General features: G+C 39.8%; 2 protein-coding genes across 3 annotated transcripts in view; one reads left to right on the top strand and one right to left on the bottom strand.

Moving 5' to 3' along the window:
• DLX5 (distal-less homeobox 5) overlaps positions 1 to 7,744 on the bottom strand; it is a 32,325-nt gene extending 24,581 nt beyond the window's left edge. The window contains exon 1 of the mRNA XM_029961890.1: positions 7,580 to 7,744. Within this exon, the coding sequence (XP_029817750.1) occupies positions 7,580 to 7,744 (165 nt within the window). The remainder of the gene's footprint in view (positions 1 to 7,579) is intronic.
• SDHAF3 (succinate dehydrogenase complex assembly factor 3) overlaps positions 7,731 to 13,951 on the top strand; it is a 32,691-nt gene continuing 26,470 nt past the window's right edge. Inside the window, exon 1 of one of the 2 annotated variants that reach the window (XM_018075810.1) lies at positions 7,731 to 7,916. In XM_018075810.1, coding sequence (XP_017931299.1) covers positions 7,743 to 7,916 — 174 coding nt within the window. In that variant the 5' untranslated portion in view covers positions 7,731 to 7,742. Of the gene's footprint in view, positions 7,917 to 8,017; positions 8,156 to 13,951 lie in introns of those variants that run through there. The other variant, XR_001921027.1, reaches the window with a different exon arrangement.

The raw sequence follows: 13,951 nt of genomic DNA, 5'->3' as shown, positions 1-13,951 counted from the left end.
AGAAGAATTATCTGTCCTACAGAATTTTGTTTTCACCATAGGCTCCAGAAGTACATCGTTGCACCATTAGTTTGCTTTCAAGACTCATTTCAAGGATTTTTAAATATACATTATTTTTCATCCCCTATTTATGAATATAAAATGTTATAATTCCTATACGATGGGAAAAAAAATAACAAAATAGGAACTAAATAATGCTATGGCACTTTTAGTTGCTATCTCCCATCAGTGAAAAGTCTCCAACTTTTTTCTTTTGAAGAGATTGTGACCATCCTAATATCTAACACATTAGACTGAAACAGTTGAAATTTTTTCTCTGCATATTGCTCTTTGCTTTCTATAGCACCTGGAGCTGCAATTCCTCCATAGCTTACAAAAATAAATTATCTTTCAACATCTCAGTTAAAAATCAAATCTCAAAGAAGTAAAAAACCAAATGGCACTTCCACAAATCAGCAAGGAGTTTGTGATCACTAACGTACTTGTTTTTCAGCTGAAAAATTATTCCTGTGGCACCTTGCAAATAACTTTTGTTTTGGTTTAGGAGAAGTGCAAGGCCATAATTCACAAAGCAACAGCAATAAGCTCATTATTAAAAACCATATTTCACAGAGGTGGTCATTTCAATAGTAAGACATGTTGTATGTCTTTTGATCACTACTGATCCTGCCTTCAGGTGGTTTGGGGAGGGGGCGGAGGGAGGAATTGATGAACACTGATAGTGTTGTTGGATAAAAAGGGTTTAGGGAACCTCAAGTATTTATTTTAAAGCTACCTTTTTTTTTTATGTGGTATCCTATAGTTCCATCCTGAATATCAACCATTAACATGTGATAGTATATCAAGAAACTACAAAGGAAAATCCTGTCAAGAAATGTAATCCCAAATATTACCACATCCAGTGAATAATAAACCTTGGATGAGTAGCCATCTAGATACACCTCCAGTTTGCAGTGTGGTGCTGAATTTCAAGGCAGGGAACACAACAAACAGACACACAATTTCAGAGCTACACAGTTTCATGTTGGATTTTTTTTCCTGATTGATTACAACATCAGAAACTGGATAGAGACAAGAGATGCCTATCCAGTGCTTCACATCAAAGGTGATGCCAAGTGTGAGGCCAGTTAAGTATTCCAGAACTTGGCCTGCATGTTAAACTGTCCTGGACAGACTGAATGCATTCAGAGGGCTATTAAAGGCCTAGAGGCCTGAGATGGGACATGTACTTTGCTGATAGCACATTATTTATGCCAAATAATGAATGATGTTGGATTATGCATGTTTCATTTTAAGCAGCAGACAACAATTTGGATTTGTGAAGCACTAACAGCCTCGAACCTGAAAATCTGTAGCCTCTGAGGATGGTAAAAAGAGAAATCCAAACACTTTCAAAGGCTGTCAAAATTCAGGTTTGCCTTCAAATTTTGTGGTTCAGCCCTGCTTTTTGCTCTGAAGTGTGCCTGGGTGCTTGCAGCTCTCTCAGTGGGAGGGTATGGGCTCCCAGATTGGTATGATCCAGAGGGCTCATGCTTTATTTGTAACATATAGTCTGACATCTATATATCTTAAAAAAAAAAGAGAAAGGATATCCAATTGATCTGTGATTACTTGGTGGATGGAGGGAGAAAGAGAAAGCATAGTCTTCTTTCCAGTCTCCTGTGCCTCAGTACTATGGCCAAAACTGAAGCAGCCACACAGAGAGCTGAGGAAACTTAAAAAACTTAATTAGGGAAGAAAGCAAACAAAATAATACTATGGTGTGTTTACTTAGAGCTGCAATGCTGCCAGAGAAACCACACAGCTTACATTTGTAAGCTATGCTTTTAATATAAAACACATTTAATTAAAACAGGAGACAGGACAATAAGCTTTCTTCTAACTTCATTTAAACACATGTTTATGCTGTGCTTTAAATTCCCCTTGGGTTAATGTGAAGCTGGACTAAAAGCTTAGAAGTGATGTAGCCTAGTTGGTTTTATTCCCTTGGTTTAGACTTTGGAGTTTGATGGCACATCATCTGGAGCTTCCAGGAGCCATGCACGCCATTGTTAGGAAGGGAATCACTTGTGTTCTGCTCCTGATGCTCCAAGGCTGGGCTATGCTTTTGCATTCACACATATATGGTCTTTTCTGTAGCTTTTCAAAATACTAATTTACTTAGTTTGGGCATCTTCTCCCTTGTTCTGTTTCTCCCCTCTGTTAAAAGCATCAACATAACAATTTCTGTGCTCTTTTTGTGTTGTTCTGGAAGGAATTATAATGGATTTGTGGAAGCATCTTTGCATGAGTTTAAGCTTTATGATTAGTTACTAAGTAGACTAAGAACACAAAGCTTTACCCAATATACTCTTTATATTTGAAATAACAAAATGTATGCTTTCAAACTGTATTTATTTCAGCAGCAACATTCTGCTGTTAATCAACTTACTGTGTGAATTAACAGCAGAATACTGCATCTTTTACAGAATTTTAATGCAGTTGAACAGAACAGCACGTGGCAGATTAATCAAGTGAACTAGTACTGTATTTACCAAAAAGATTGTTCATAAAAGGAGAAGACACACTGATTCTAAATACTGACATTCTCAAATTACGTTTGAATTTTCAAAATTAGAAAAACTGTTTTGTAATATAGGCAGTCTTTTGGGTGTTTTCTTTGAATGTTGAAAACACTAATAGCTTAAGGACAAAAAAAGATTTCTAATTCACAGCCTGATTTGGCACCATCTATAAAGGAAGGTGTAGGATTTTCCCTCTAAAACCATCTTGCCTGCCATTACATTGAGTTTTGATGCTCTTTAATCATTCTACCCAAAATTTTAATTTTGGATCAGTTCACTGAGTTGAACTTTTACAAAATTTCTGCTGAATAATACATGTTTCTGAAATGAGATTAGAGAAAACTCACACGGGTTCATCACAATCCTCTCTTTCTTTCACAACACTTCCCTGTGACATGCTGGTGCCTGTATGCTTTGAAATCTGGCGCTGGACTACTACATTTACTGGGAGATGAAAGTGATGGTGAGGGAGAGGGTCCACGCACGAGCCTGCTCTCACCCTGCAACATCTGGGGTGATGTTGCTTGCACTTGACTCCCAGCAAAGCTCTGCTCACACATATTCAATCAGAAACTTGATAAAGTTTGGTAGCTAAATTCTCTGAAGATTTCTAACACACTTGGCATCTTTCAAGTCTGAAGGAGGCAAGCAGAACTTTCTCAGAAACTGTAAAAAAAATTTGGTTTGGATGATACAGATTATGTGCTTCTGATGAAAGAACAAGAATTCCTGCAATGAATGAGCAGCTTAAGGAGAAACTGAACCAAAGCAGAACTTCCTTTTAATGTCCAAAATCTATCAGTGCACCAATCATGCAACTGATGGAAGTCCAGAAACAGCCGTCTGTCTCTTCCTTCTAAAATTGTCATGTACTATATTTAATTCATAAGAAATACATTCTGTTATTTGGTTTCATCTTACTGTGAGATGCATACATGAGTACCTGAAGCCATCCTGATGAGTTACACCAAACAGCATTTATTATGGCATCTTTTTTTCCTCACAGAAATTGAGCTTTTGAAAGAAAACCATCTGTCCTGCTCTCGCTATTTTACCCTGCTAACTGTGTGAAGAACGCTGGTTTTACCTGGACCAGACATAGACAGGCAATTGCCTCTGCAGCCAACAGCAAACATGACTGGTATCTTCATCAGCCTGTGAAAGAGCTGGTCCCTTTTTTAACAGCATCTATGTATAGTAGTTTGCATGTCCAACTTTCAGGTGGGTTTTGAAGCAGACCATCCCATGCTAGGACTGATTTTGTTTCTGTTGAGTCAAGGACAAAGCTCTACTCTACTTTGACAGAGGCAGAACCACCCTGTGAATCTCTAATTATCCATGGTTTTTTCTAAGTCATTTATGAAACTATTAATTTTGCAGTTGTTTCCCACAAAGCAGGGATAATTCCGTGTCTTTTTAGTTTACAAGGCACACTGGAAGATGCCGCCGAATGTTTAGTAGGCAATTTGTGCTGTCATAACAGATCTTTGGCTTGGTTTTTGAATCAGAAAAGTCTGCCTTGGTATGGAATAATATGCAAAAAGAAACTGTCTTGAATCTATTCAAATACATAGAGAGTTTTTTAAAAACTCCATAATTCTGAAGTAAGGGATGCAATTTTGTTGTGATCTGCACAATGCAAAACCAGGAAATATAATATGGGACAGAGCTACATGCTCTTTTTTTTTTTTTTTTTTTTTTTTTTTTTTTTTAATAGCAGGAAATTGGACTGTATTTTAATATTTACCCACAGTTTAGAAGAAGAAGATTGCAGATTATTCTGGTTTTTTAAAATATGACAATACAATTTCGCTTCATCAGGACTACCAACAGTTCTAGAAAGAAATATCACATCATTGGATTCTATATTTAATCATTTATTTTGATTCACAAAAAGAACTTCTCTCAGGATGCTCTTGATAATTAAAAAAATTACAGCAATTACAGCTCAATAAATACTTCAGCTTCATCTTCTTTAGTCAACACATTACTGATAAAAGGAAAAAATAAACAGGGAAGTGTTCCTCCAGTCTTTCTACATTTGAAATTAGGACTGTAGCAAACAACATGGCCACTCTGACAGATTCACAGGGTCAAAAGCTCAGAAGGATGGATAAATAACTAGAGCACTTTGCATCCATTCTTTACCACAAATTTCTCACATATCCTTGGGAAAAGGCTGAGATGCTACCTCACACAGTCCTAGCCATGTAAATAAAGGTTTAGTATATTGTCTGAGTCACTCTGCCTGCCTTTCTGCTGCCCCAATGGCAGAGCAGATGCTGCTTCCCCAGATCCAAAAGCACTATGGGGATCCAATGGCACAGAGACACTCTAGTATCTTTGTAGCTTTCACACCAGTTTCAGCACAACTGACACTGAGCCAGGGTGCTAAAGCTGAGTTGGATACAGTATCCTTTATGGGCTACTAAATCACATATACCACAGCACATCCTTCTATTGACATCTGAAAGGAAGCAGGGATTAATTTCCTCCACTTGCCCTAAAAGGAGTGGGATAAATCCCTCTTCGGAGGTGCCGCTTTCTTTGGTGCAAGCTAAGAAGTTTTCCCAGGCTGTCGAGCACTGGGAACAGCAGCATGGACGCCACAGTGCCCTGCACAGAAGCAGTGCTGCCTGGAAGCAGAGGCAGGCACCTGCAAGTAACAAGCTAAGGAGTTATATTCATGAATGTTAGCTAAAATTGTATCTGGAGTCAAGCTGTGGCACAGATATTTTGTGTACTGATGATTGAGAGGTCATTATATGGAAGTAATACGTCTAATATCATGTTATGTCTTGACGAGTTCTGATGGTAAGTCCTTTTGTGCCCATACACAAGGGATATGGCATTCAACTGCATCTGCTGCCTCTCCACATTCCCTGATAGTGCAGAGACCTTCAAGGACTTTGGGATATAAAAACTGTTAATAGGCAAAGACTGACAACTTAGGCTGTTGTCAGCAGCTTGATAAGCTTACAATTCTATCTTCTGCTCCATGGGGAATTTACTGGCAAATTCCTCACTTCTCCAGCAGTGTCTAGGGAAGGTGCAAGGAGGAAGCTCAAGAGCTGCAGCTGAAGCATCCTGGAGGTGCACAGATGCTGAAGGAATTCTCCTCTTCTCCTGGACAGGAACCATCTGCCCCAGAGGATGGGTGTGGTGGATAGACCTTGACTGGATGTCAGGTGGCCACTAAGCTGCTCTATCACTCCCCTTCCCAGCCAGACAGGGGAGAGAGAATAAGATGGAAAATGACTTGTAGTTTGAGATAAGGCAATTCACCAAAGCAAAAGCGAAAGTTTGTGCGTGCACAAGCAATGAGGAAAAAAAAGCTTTACTGTCTACTTCCCATCAGCAAGGGGTCTTCAGCCACTTCCCTGGAAGCAGGGCTTCAGCACACATAGCAGTTGCTCTGGAAGGCAAACACTGAAAATAACAAATGCCTCCCCTTTCGTCCTCCTTTCCTTAGCTTTTATATCTGAGCTGATGTCATATGGTGTGAAATATGGGTCGGCTGGCATAGCTGTGTCCCCTCCCAGGATCTTGCCCACCCCCAGCCTACTGATGGGTGGAATGTTGGAGAGACAGTGCTGGTGCTGTGCCAGCACTGCTCAGCAGTAGCCAAAACACTGCTATGTTATCACCACATTTCTAGCTACCAATGCAAAGCACAGCACTGTGGGGGAAATGAACGCCATCTCAGCCAGACCCAATAAAAAATGGCTTTTGGTCTCTCTGGACAGAAAGAAAAGGTGTAGAAACTATTAAAGGTTACAGATCTGGCTGAGTTGATATTTGAGCCTCAAAGTGAGCGCCCAGCAGAGGGCTTAAGCAGGCCACTTAAAGGAAAGGACTCTTAAAAACTACACAGGGTGGATATAGCAAGGAGAAAGCTCTCAACGTGCACCATGAGGATGGTGGTCAATATACAATAAAATATTTTAAAAAATTCTGTAAATGAATGCACTCTGAGATGACTCAGTGGAATTGCATCATTGCAAATAAAACTGATAAAGCAAATCAGTTTTTTAACCTCAATCTTTTTAAACTGTGAACATATTGAAGGACACAGGGTAGACAAAATGCATTCAGTCCAGAAACTCTTCCTCAAAGAAATGTCTGTAGAAAATACAGTTTGAAAATATAGCAAGATCAATCAATTTGAAGATCAGGCCTCCTCTGCCAGAGCCCAACTGCTCACTTCGAGAGCAGCACAGGCATGAAGAAGACTGGAAATTGACAGTGATAGAAAGTGAAACGATAACAATTTTGCTTTACTTCAGTAACTTAGTGTTACTAGGAACTTTAGTTTTCCATCACTGAAGTGCTTAAAAGAATAAATAAACATCAAGAAATTGTAGTCAGCAAAATAGTCTGTACTTTGCTCTTTCCTCTCTTCCTCTCACTTAATGACTTGGGCTTTTGACGAGACAATACATTTTTATGACATTTCCTAGTATCCAGGGAAAGCTTAACGCTACCTGGGCCTATAGAAATATTTCCTTTCTTTTTTGAAGCACCAGCGATTTGACTGGATGGAAGGAGCTTAACACACACCCATGATGAGGCAGGAATTTTGCCACTGCGGCCCCTGCCTGACTCTGCTTTTTCCAAAATATCTACGACTGTTGATTTTCATGAAGATTTTTTTCATGTGGGTGAGCTGGATTTGATGTTAAGCTGCTGAAAAAACCTTATGGAGAGCTGGGGAGTTGGAGCTTGGGCTCTAAGAGGGAGGTAAGAGAAAGCAGGAGCTTGGTAGTGATGACACGGTGGCACAAAGTTCCGAGCAGGCCCACCGAGGCAGGAGGGTTTCTTTCTGTGTCTTCTCTCGTCTCTCACCTACGCTTGGAAATGCAGATAAAACAAATTTAAGCATATGAAGCTTGTGCTCAGTGGACTAACTCACTTGTGCCCCGTTCTATCCTGGTATAAAGGGCATAGTTTGTTCATATGGTGGTGAAGACGGTACTATTTGCAACTGCATTTCTCGGTAATGTTTTAAACATTACCTGCAGAACGCAGGCTCTGAGTGCATCGGCAGCATTTTCCGACAGCGCTGTGTTTAGCCGGGCGCTCACAGAGGCGGCCCGGCGCCGCCCGGCCCCTCGCCCCGCCCCGGCAAGGCTGCCCCGGGCCCGGCCGGGCCGCGCTGTCGCCGCCGCCGCCATCGCCATGGCCATGTCCGCGCCGGGCGCCGCGCGGCGCCTCTACCGCCGCCTCCTGCAGCTGCACCGGGCGCTGCCGCCCGCCCTGCGGGACCTGGGCGACCGCTACGTCAAGGAGGAGTTCCGGAGGCACAGGGCGGCCGGGCCCGCCGAGGCCCAGCGCTTCCTGCGGGAATGGGAGGCAAGTGCCCGCCGCCCCGCGGGGGAAGGACGGGGCACTCCCGGGCCGGGAGCGGCGGGCCCGGCGGGGCGCAGAGAAGGCCCCACAAGGTCAGGGGCACCGGGCTGTTCAGGGGTTGGACTCCATGATCGCAGAGGTCTTTTCCAACCTGATTGATTCTGTCTCCTCGGGCACGCTCCCCTGAAGGGCAAACTCCTTACAGAGCTACAGAATTCCTTGAATTCCACGTTTCTGGGCAGGTTATCTTTCACAGTTTGTATTTCCTTGCCTCAAATGTGTGTGATGATAGCTATGCACACACAAGTATCTGTAACAGAATGACAACAATTATATAATGAACTATATATACAAATATATACACAGAATTACCTTTATTATTTATAACAATATATTATATAGATGCATATATATTTATAACTACATACATAGCTAATTGTATAGTTATAATTAGCTAAATACACAGGTGTAAATAGCTTCCCCATGATCTTGTATTCTGTTTCTGAGTGACATTTTTTCAGTGTTTCCTAACAAAACAAGTTTTATGTGAACATTGCTTCTCTGCTGAACGCCCCTTCCCCGAACTTAGTGCCTGGTTTCACCAAGGATGGAAAAGCAGATCACTATGAAGCGATGAGGTTGTAACAAGTTTCACAAGCAGCAGAGGAGGGAGACCCATAAGGTGCTTTCCCCACACGCCTGAACTCCACCAGATGCTAGAGTATTAATAGACACCTAAAAACCCACACGGCAGATAAATGTGTAGACGCTTCACAGAGGAGAAACTTCGATTAAAACAAGAACTCAGCTGCAAGAGATGGATCTGTAGACAAACTTCCCATTAATTTTCATACTCATTGAACTACTGGTTTGGGAGTATTTTTGAATCTCAAAACTGTTTTCCTTTTGGTGAAAAAAAATTATATTCTGCTTTGCCATAGAAGCTGGTTAGCATAGGTAGCATCCATTGCCTCCCAGTTTACCAACTGAAGGGTAGTGAGGGGAGAACTGGCCCATCCCTTCTGTGTGCTGTAGCTGAAATCTTGTGGAGTAAAGGAACTTGGGCCAGGGCATCAGGAACCAGCAGGGAGAATGCTCCTGGTATTCTCTTCATAGGAGAGGAATAAGTGTATTTTAATTGCCTCTTGCCAACTGATAGATCCTCAAATCAGGGAAATTTGTATCTACCTCTCAAATGCCTGATGCTATTGTAGTTCTCAATTGCCATTTACTTGATATTGCTGAAATGTTTCCGCATCGTTGCTTCCAGTTTTAACATGAGCTAAGAAGACAAGTTACAGGTTACTATTTTCAGTGCTAAAATCTTCCTTAAAATAGTTTTAGAAAAGGAAGTAAGTGTTTACATTGAAATACCTTTAACCGTTTCTGTGAAGTAAACAGTGAAAATATTTCTCAGTTTTAAAATGTTTCAAAAGTAGATTATAGGGAAAATTGTGACAAAAATTAGACTACGAGGAACAGAAGTTGAATTTTGAAACCTGACATTTAGTGCTATTAGGTATGATATGTTCAAGGAAAGGAAACTAATTTAATAACTGTTTTGAGTGTGTGAGTATAAAGAACTTTGCAAATATGTCTGTCTTCTAACAAGATGCTGGGAGATATTAGCACATAGTTAACATGTCTCTTCTCATCTTTAATTTTTGTTTTGTTCTGCGATTTTTTTCTCCCCCAAATGATAATCTGTTTCAAGGGTGGAATTTACATCAGACTTTGATATTTTTGGTCTGTGAGACTTTCTTTGCATGTTATGCTATGCTGTGGTTCCTAGCCTCTTGAAGACTTGAAATAGATAATTGAGGAAGGTGGACTGTAGACAACTTGGATTAAGTAACTGTAGAGTCTGATTAGGCTCTAATTCATATTGGAGTCCTCTGTCCTGGTTTTGGCTGGGATAGAGTTAATCTTCTCAATAGGTTGTATATGCTGTGTTTTGGATTTAATATGAGAATAATGTTGATAACACACTGTTTTAGTTGCTCTAAATCAAGGACTTTTCAAATTCCTATGCTCTGCCAGTGAGGAGGTCCACAGGAAGCTGGGAGGGAGAATAGCCAGGACAGCTGACCTGAACTGTCCAGAGGGATATTCCATACCATAGAACATCAGGTTCAATATATAAACTGGGGGGAGTTGGCTGGGTGGGGCCATTTGCTGCTTGGGGATGGTTTGGGCATCAGTCAGCGGGTGGTGAACAGTTGTATTGTGCATCACTTGCTTCTGTTGGGTTTTATTCTTTGCCCCCTTCCTGGGCAGCAGGACACACTTTTGACCAGAAATAGGCTAGAAGCTCTAGGACAGTTCTTGCAGAGCCAGGGTACCTGCAAAGCATCCAGTTCTTGGAGGGCATAAGAGTTGCAGTTAGTGGTGAATGAATCAGTGATATGCTAGTTCTTCACATATATGAACCATAGCTGTACTCCTTGCCTCCTTATCTATGTTTATTAAACAAAACAAAAAACAAACCAAACAAAAAAATCCTCCTAAACAAATCACTACAATATTTATACAAAATGATTTTTTGAATTTCCTGTTAAGTTTATTTAAGAAAAAAACGAAGCGAAGTTACAGCTCTGTTAACAGTATTTTTACATGTTGCATGTCAAGTGCTTTTCTTCCCAATTTGCTTGTTCATTAGGCTGAGTATATACCTTGCTGTATGCACTTTAGTGTTATCAGTATTCAACTTGCATCTGGAAATGTTCTTTCCTCATGTCTTCTATTGCATGCAGGGCATCTGGTACAGAGTAGCTTGATGTCTCATGTTACAGAAAATTAGTACTCATAATTTTATATTAAAATAGTATATCTTAATGTATATTCATCAGAGGATAAAGATTATGGATATGATGATTGCATCGATGTTTGTTGACTTTGAATGAGGACTTCAATATGAAATGTAATCTTAATAAGTCATCCCAAATGCTTTTTGAATGACAATTTTCAAGGATGGCTTATTTTAACATGAAACTACTTGACTATTGTTAAAACCTTTCAGGATTTTTTTGGGTAGTCAGACCTTCTGGGTGTACTTGAATATACTAGTTCATAGCCTGTGGTGTGCTTTCTGGTCCTCCAATTTGATTCATATTTGTTAGTTGTTTAGAAAGCAGGCCTGGTATTCTAATCACATTATGGTTGCCTCAAATGATTTTTTTGCTCCCTTGGTATTTAAATCATGCTGATTCAAGAGAACTGAGCGTGTTGATTTGAGGTTGTAGCAAGGTGGGGGTCGGTGTCTTCCCCCGGGGCAACTAGTGACAGGACGAGAGAATGTAGCCTTAAGCTGTCCTAGGGCATGTTCAGATTGGACATCAGGAAGAATTTTGTCATAGAAAGGATTGTTAAATATTAGAACAGGCTTCCCATGAAGGTGGTGGATTCACTGTCCCTGGAAGTGTCCAAGAAATTACTGGGCCTAGCACTTATCTAGTTGATAAGGTGTTGTTTGGTCAAAGGTTGGATTTGATGGTTTTGGAGGTCTTTCCAATTCAAATGATTCTGAGATTGTTTCTCATAAGCTGAGCAAGTTTCCTTTATTTCCTGTGAAACATGGTGAAGAATCTGGAGGGAGATTTCTAGATTAACTTTAAAAAGAAAGGGGGAAAAAAAAAGGTAAAAAGCTCCCAAATGATACTGCCTTAGTATGTGAATGATTCATGTAATTTTCCTGTAAAGGAGATGAGAAGGGATTCGCTTGTTTAGAATACACAGGAATTGAGGGCTGTAGTGTTAGAACCCAACCACATAGACGGTTAATGTAGTTTTATAGGAAACCCAAACTGACCTGTTTGCATTTACAAAATAGGGAAGCTATCACTTGAATATTCTTGGAAGAGTTCTTAAGTGAATATGACTAATAATGGTCTGCAAGCCCATATACACTTATATAAAAGTAGAACAATATAAATAGGGCTTTTTTCATTGGTATTAGATTGATGTCTTGAAACCTGATGGAAAATATTAAAGTGGGATACAAAGAAAGTAAGCTTTGTTGTTCAGGAATTATGCTTGTTCAGGTAGATTAAAATTAAGTATATAAATTATTAATATATGTTCCTATCGATTTTCTAAATATTTAATATTTTAATTAAAATAATTGGTACTCATTTACAGGAGACTGCTGATATAATTAGATTGATAGTGATTATTACTTTGGAATGCTATTGAATTAATGTTGCCAGGTATGATAAGTCAATTAGTCCAACAGTCTTCTAAATCATGTGGTAGCTGATGAGAATGCTTACTTAAGATAGGTAATATTAAGATAGTATTGATCACTTCATTCCAGGTTACAGTAAGTAGAACATTCAACTAAGTAATTTCAATAACCATTTGTTTCACATTTAAGCTAATTCCTCTTTTAATTTTGAAAATGACCATTTCATACTTGGCTTTTTTATAAAGCCTGACCTGTAGATGAGAAGGCCTGGACTATTTGAAGATGAACAGAATCATTCTTCAGAGTTACGTGGCATCTTCTCACATCTAACAGATTGAATAAATTACCTTTGAAATGCTTTGGCCACTCTTGACTCTGAAAGCCTTTTTATAAGCTTTCAAATGAACTGAGACTGATTTGGGAGCTGGCATCTGCTGTTGTATACTCCAAAGAAAGATGACATTTCATTCCTCATAACAAATCTAGGCATTATATTGGTAAAATGAAGATAGAACAGTATCTCTCTGTCTGGGGAACCTGGTCACGTAGCCTCTCAAGAGTGACTAATTTTTTGGAATCAGTATAATATTTGATGCGATACAAATAATAGTCTTTCATCAAATTTATTTTCAGTTAACCAGGTCCCTTGCAGTACTTAGTTTGCTGGGATGATTGGGGGGTGCTGCCGTGATATTTCTCAGGACATAGTGTTCTGATGTATCTTTTTCTGCTTGTGAGTGGATACGCTTACAGAACTTTTTGCCTCTCAATTCTTTGGGCTAGTATGATCTTCCCTCCACTTTATTTTTAAGCTTCTGACACTGAAAAATATGTCAAAATGTTGACGGGAGAGTTTGAAGAGCAAATAGTCAGAGAGCATGGAAGAAGAAGCTGTGGCCAGTACTGAAGTCACAGTGAGATGGGAACGGGATGTGTGGGTTGCTTTTTGTGCTGTCTTTTGCCAAATAATATAGGTTGCAAAAGTCTAAAACTGCTGCTGACTTTGTGTATTATGCTCTCAATTTCAGTGAAGTAGATTATATACGTGATGTTTTCTTTACCTGACAAAGGAGTACATTTTTTTGAAGTATAATATGTCTTTAAGTTTTTTGCCATTTTATGACTATAACAAAAGTTGTGAAATGGGATTTAAGAGTAGTATTTCATTTTAACATTCCTGGATACCAGAATTTGCTTTTAGTGATTTTTATGACTATCTGAACCAAAACCTTCTTATTAAGAGTGAATTCCTACTGAGCCTTATGTATTTAGTCCCCACTTAGGGTCTTCACTGGTTATTGATTTGTAAGAAATAAATTAGAGACAGTTCCCTCTATTTTCTTTGATATTTATCAAAAGGCAGGAAAGAATTTCACGCTTTTCTGAGAGCCATGGAGTTGTGGCTGATAAATTGAAGAGCATGTAGAAAGAGAAAGCAGCCTGCTGCTCTGACCTAGTGTTCCTGGCGGCCTGCTTTGCTGTAAGATTTGAAGTCTGCCTTTGCGTAAGATGCAATTTTGTCATGGTGACGCGTGATTTGGAGAGTTTCCTGAACCAGTGTTCATGTGCAATTGTCCTTTGACCAAAGAAATAAAAGCAAAGGTTGAACATGTGGATTCCTATTGCAAAGTTTCACAGTAATAATCATAGAATCATAGAATCATAGAATCAATTGGGTTGGAAAAGACCTCCGAGATCATCGAGTCCAACCCTTGGTCCAAATCCAGTCCATTTACTAGATCATGGCACTCAGTGCCACGTCCAATCTGCATTTAAAAATCTCCAGGGATGGTGAATCCACCACCTCTCTGGGCAGCCCATTCCAATGCCTGATTACTCTCTCTGTAAAGAATTT

This window comes from Manacus vitellinus, unplaced genomic scaffold (genome assembly GCF_001715985.3).
Source record: "Manacus vitellinus isolate BGI_N305 unplaced genomic scaffold, ASM171598v3 scaffold_3_pilon, whole genome shotgun sequence".
Classification (NCBI taxonomy): domain Eukaryota; kingdom Metazoa; phylum Chordata; class Aves; order Passeriformes; family Pipridae; genus Manacus; species Manacus vitellinus.
Note: the sequence above shows the minus strand (reverse complement) of the source record. Positions and strands in the feature narration are given on the sequence as shown.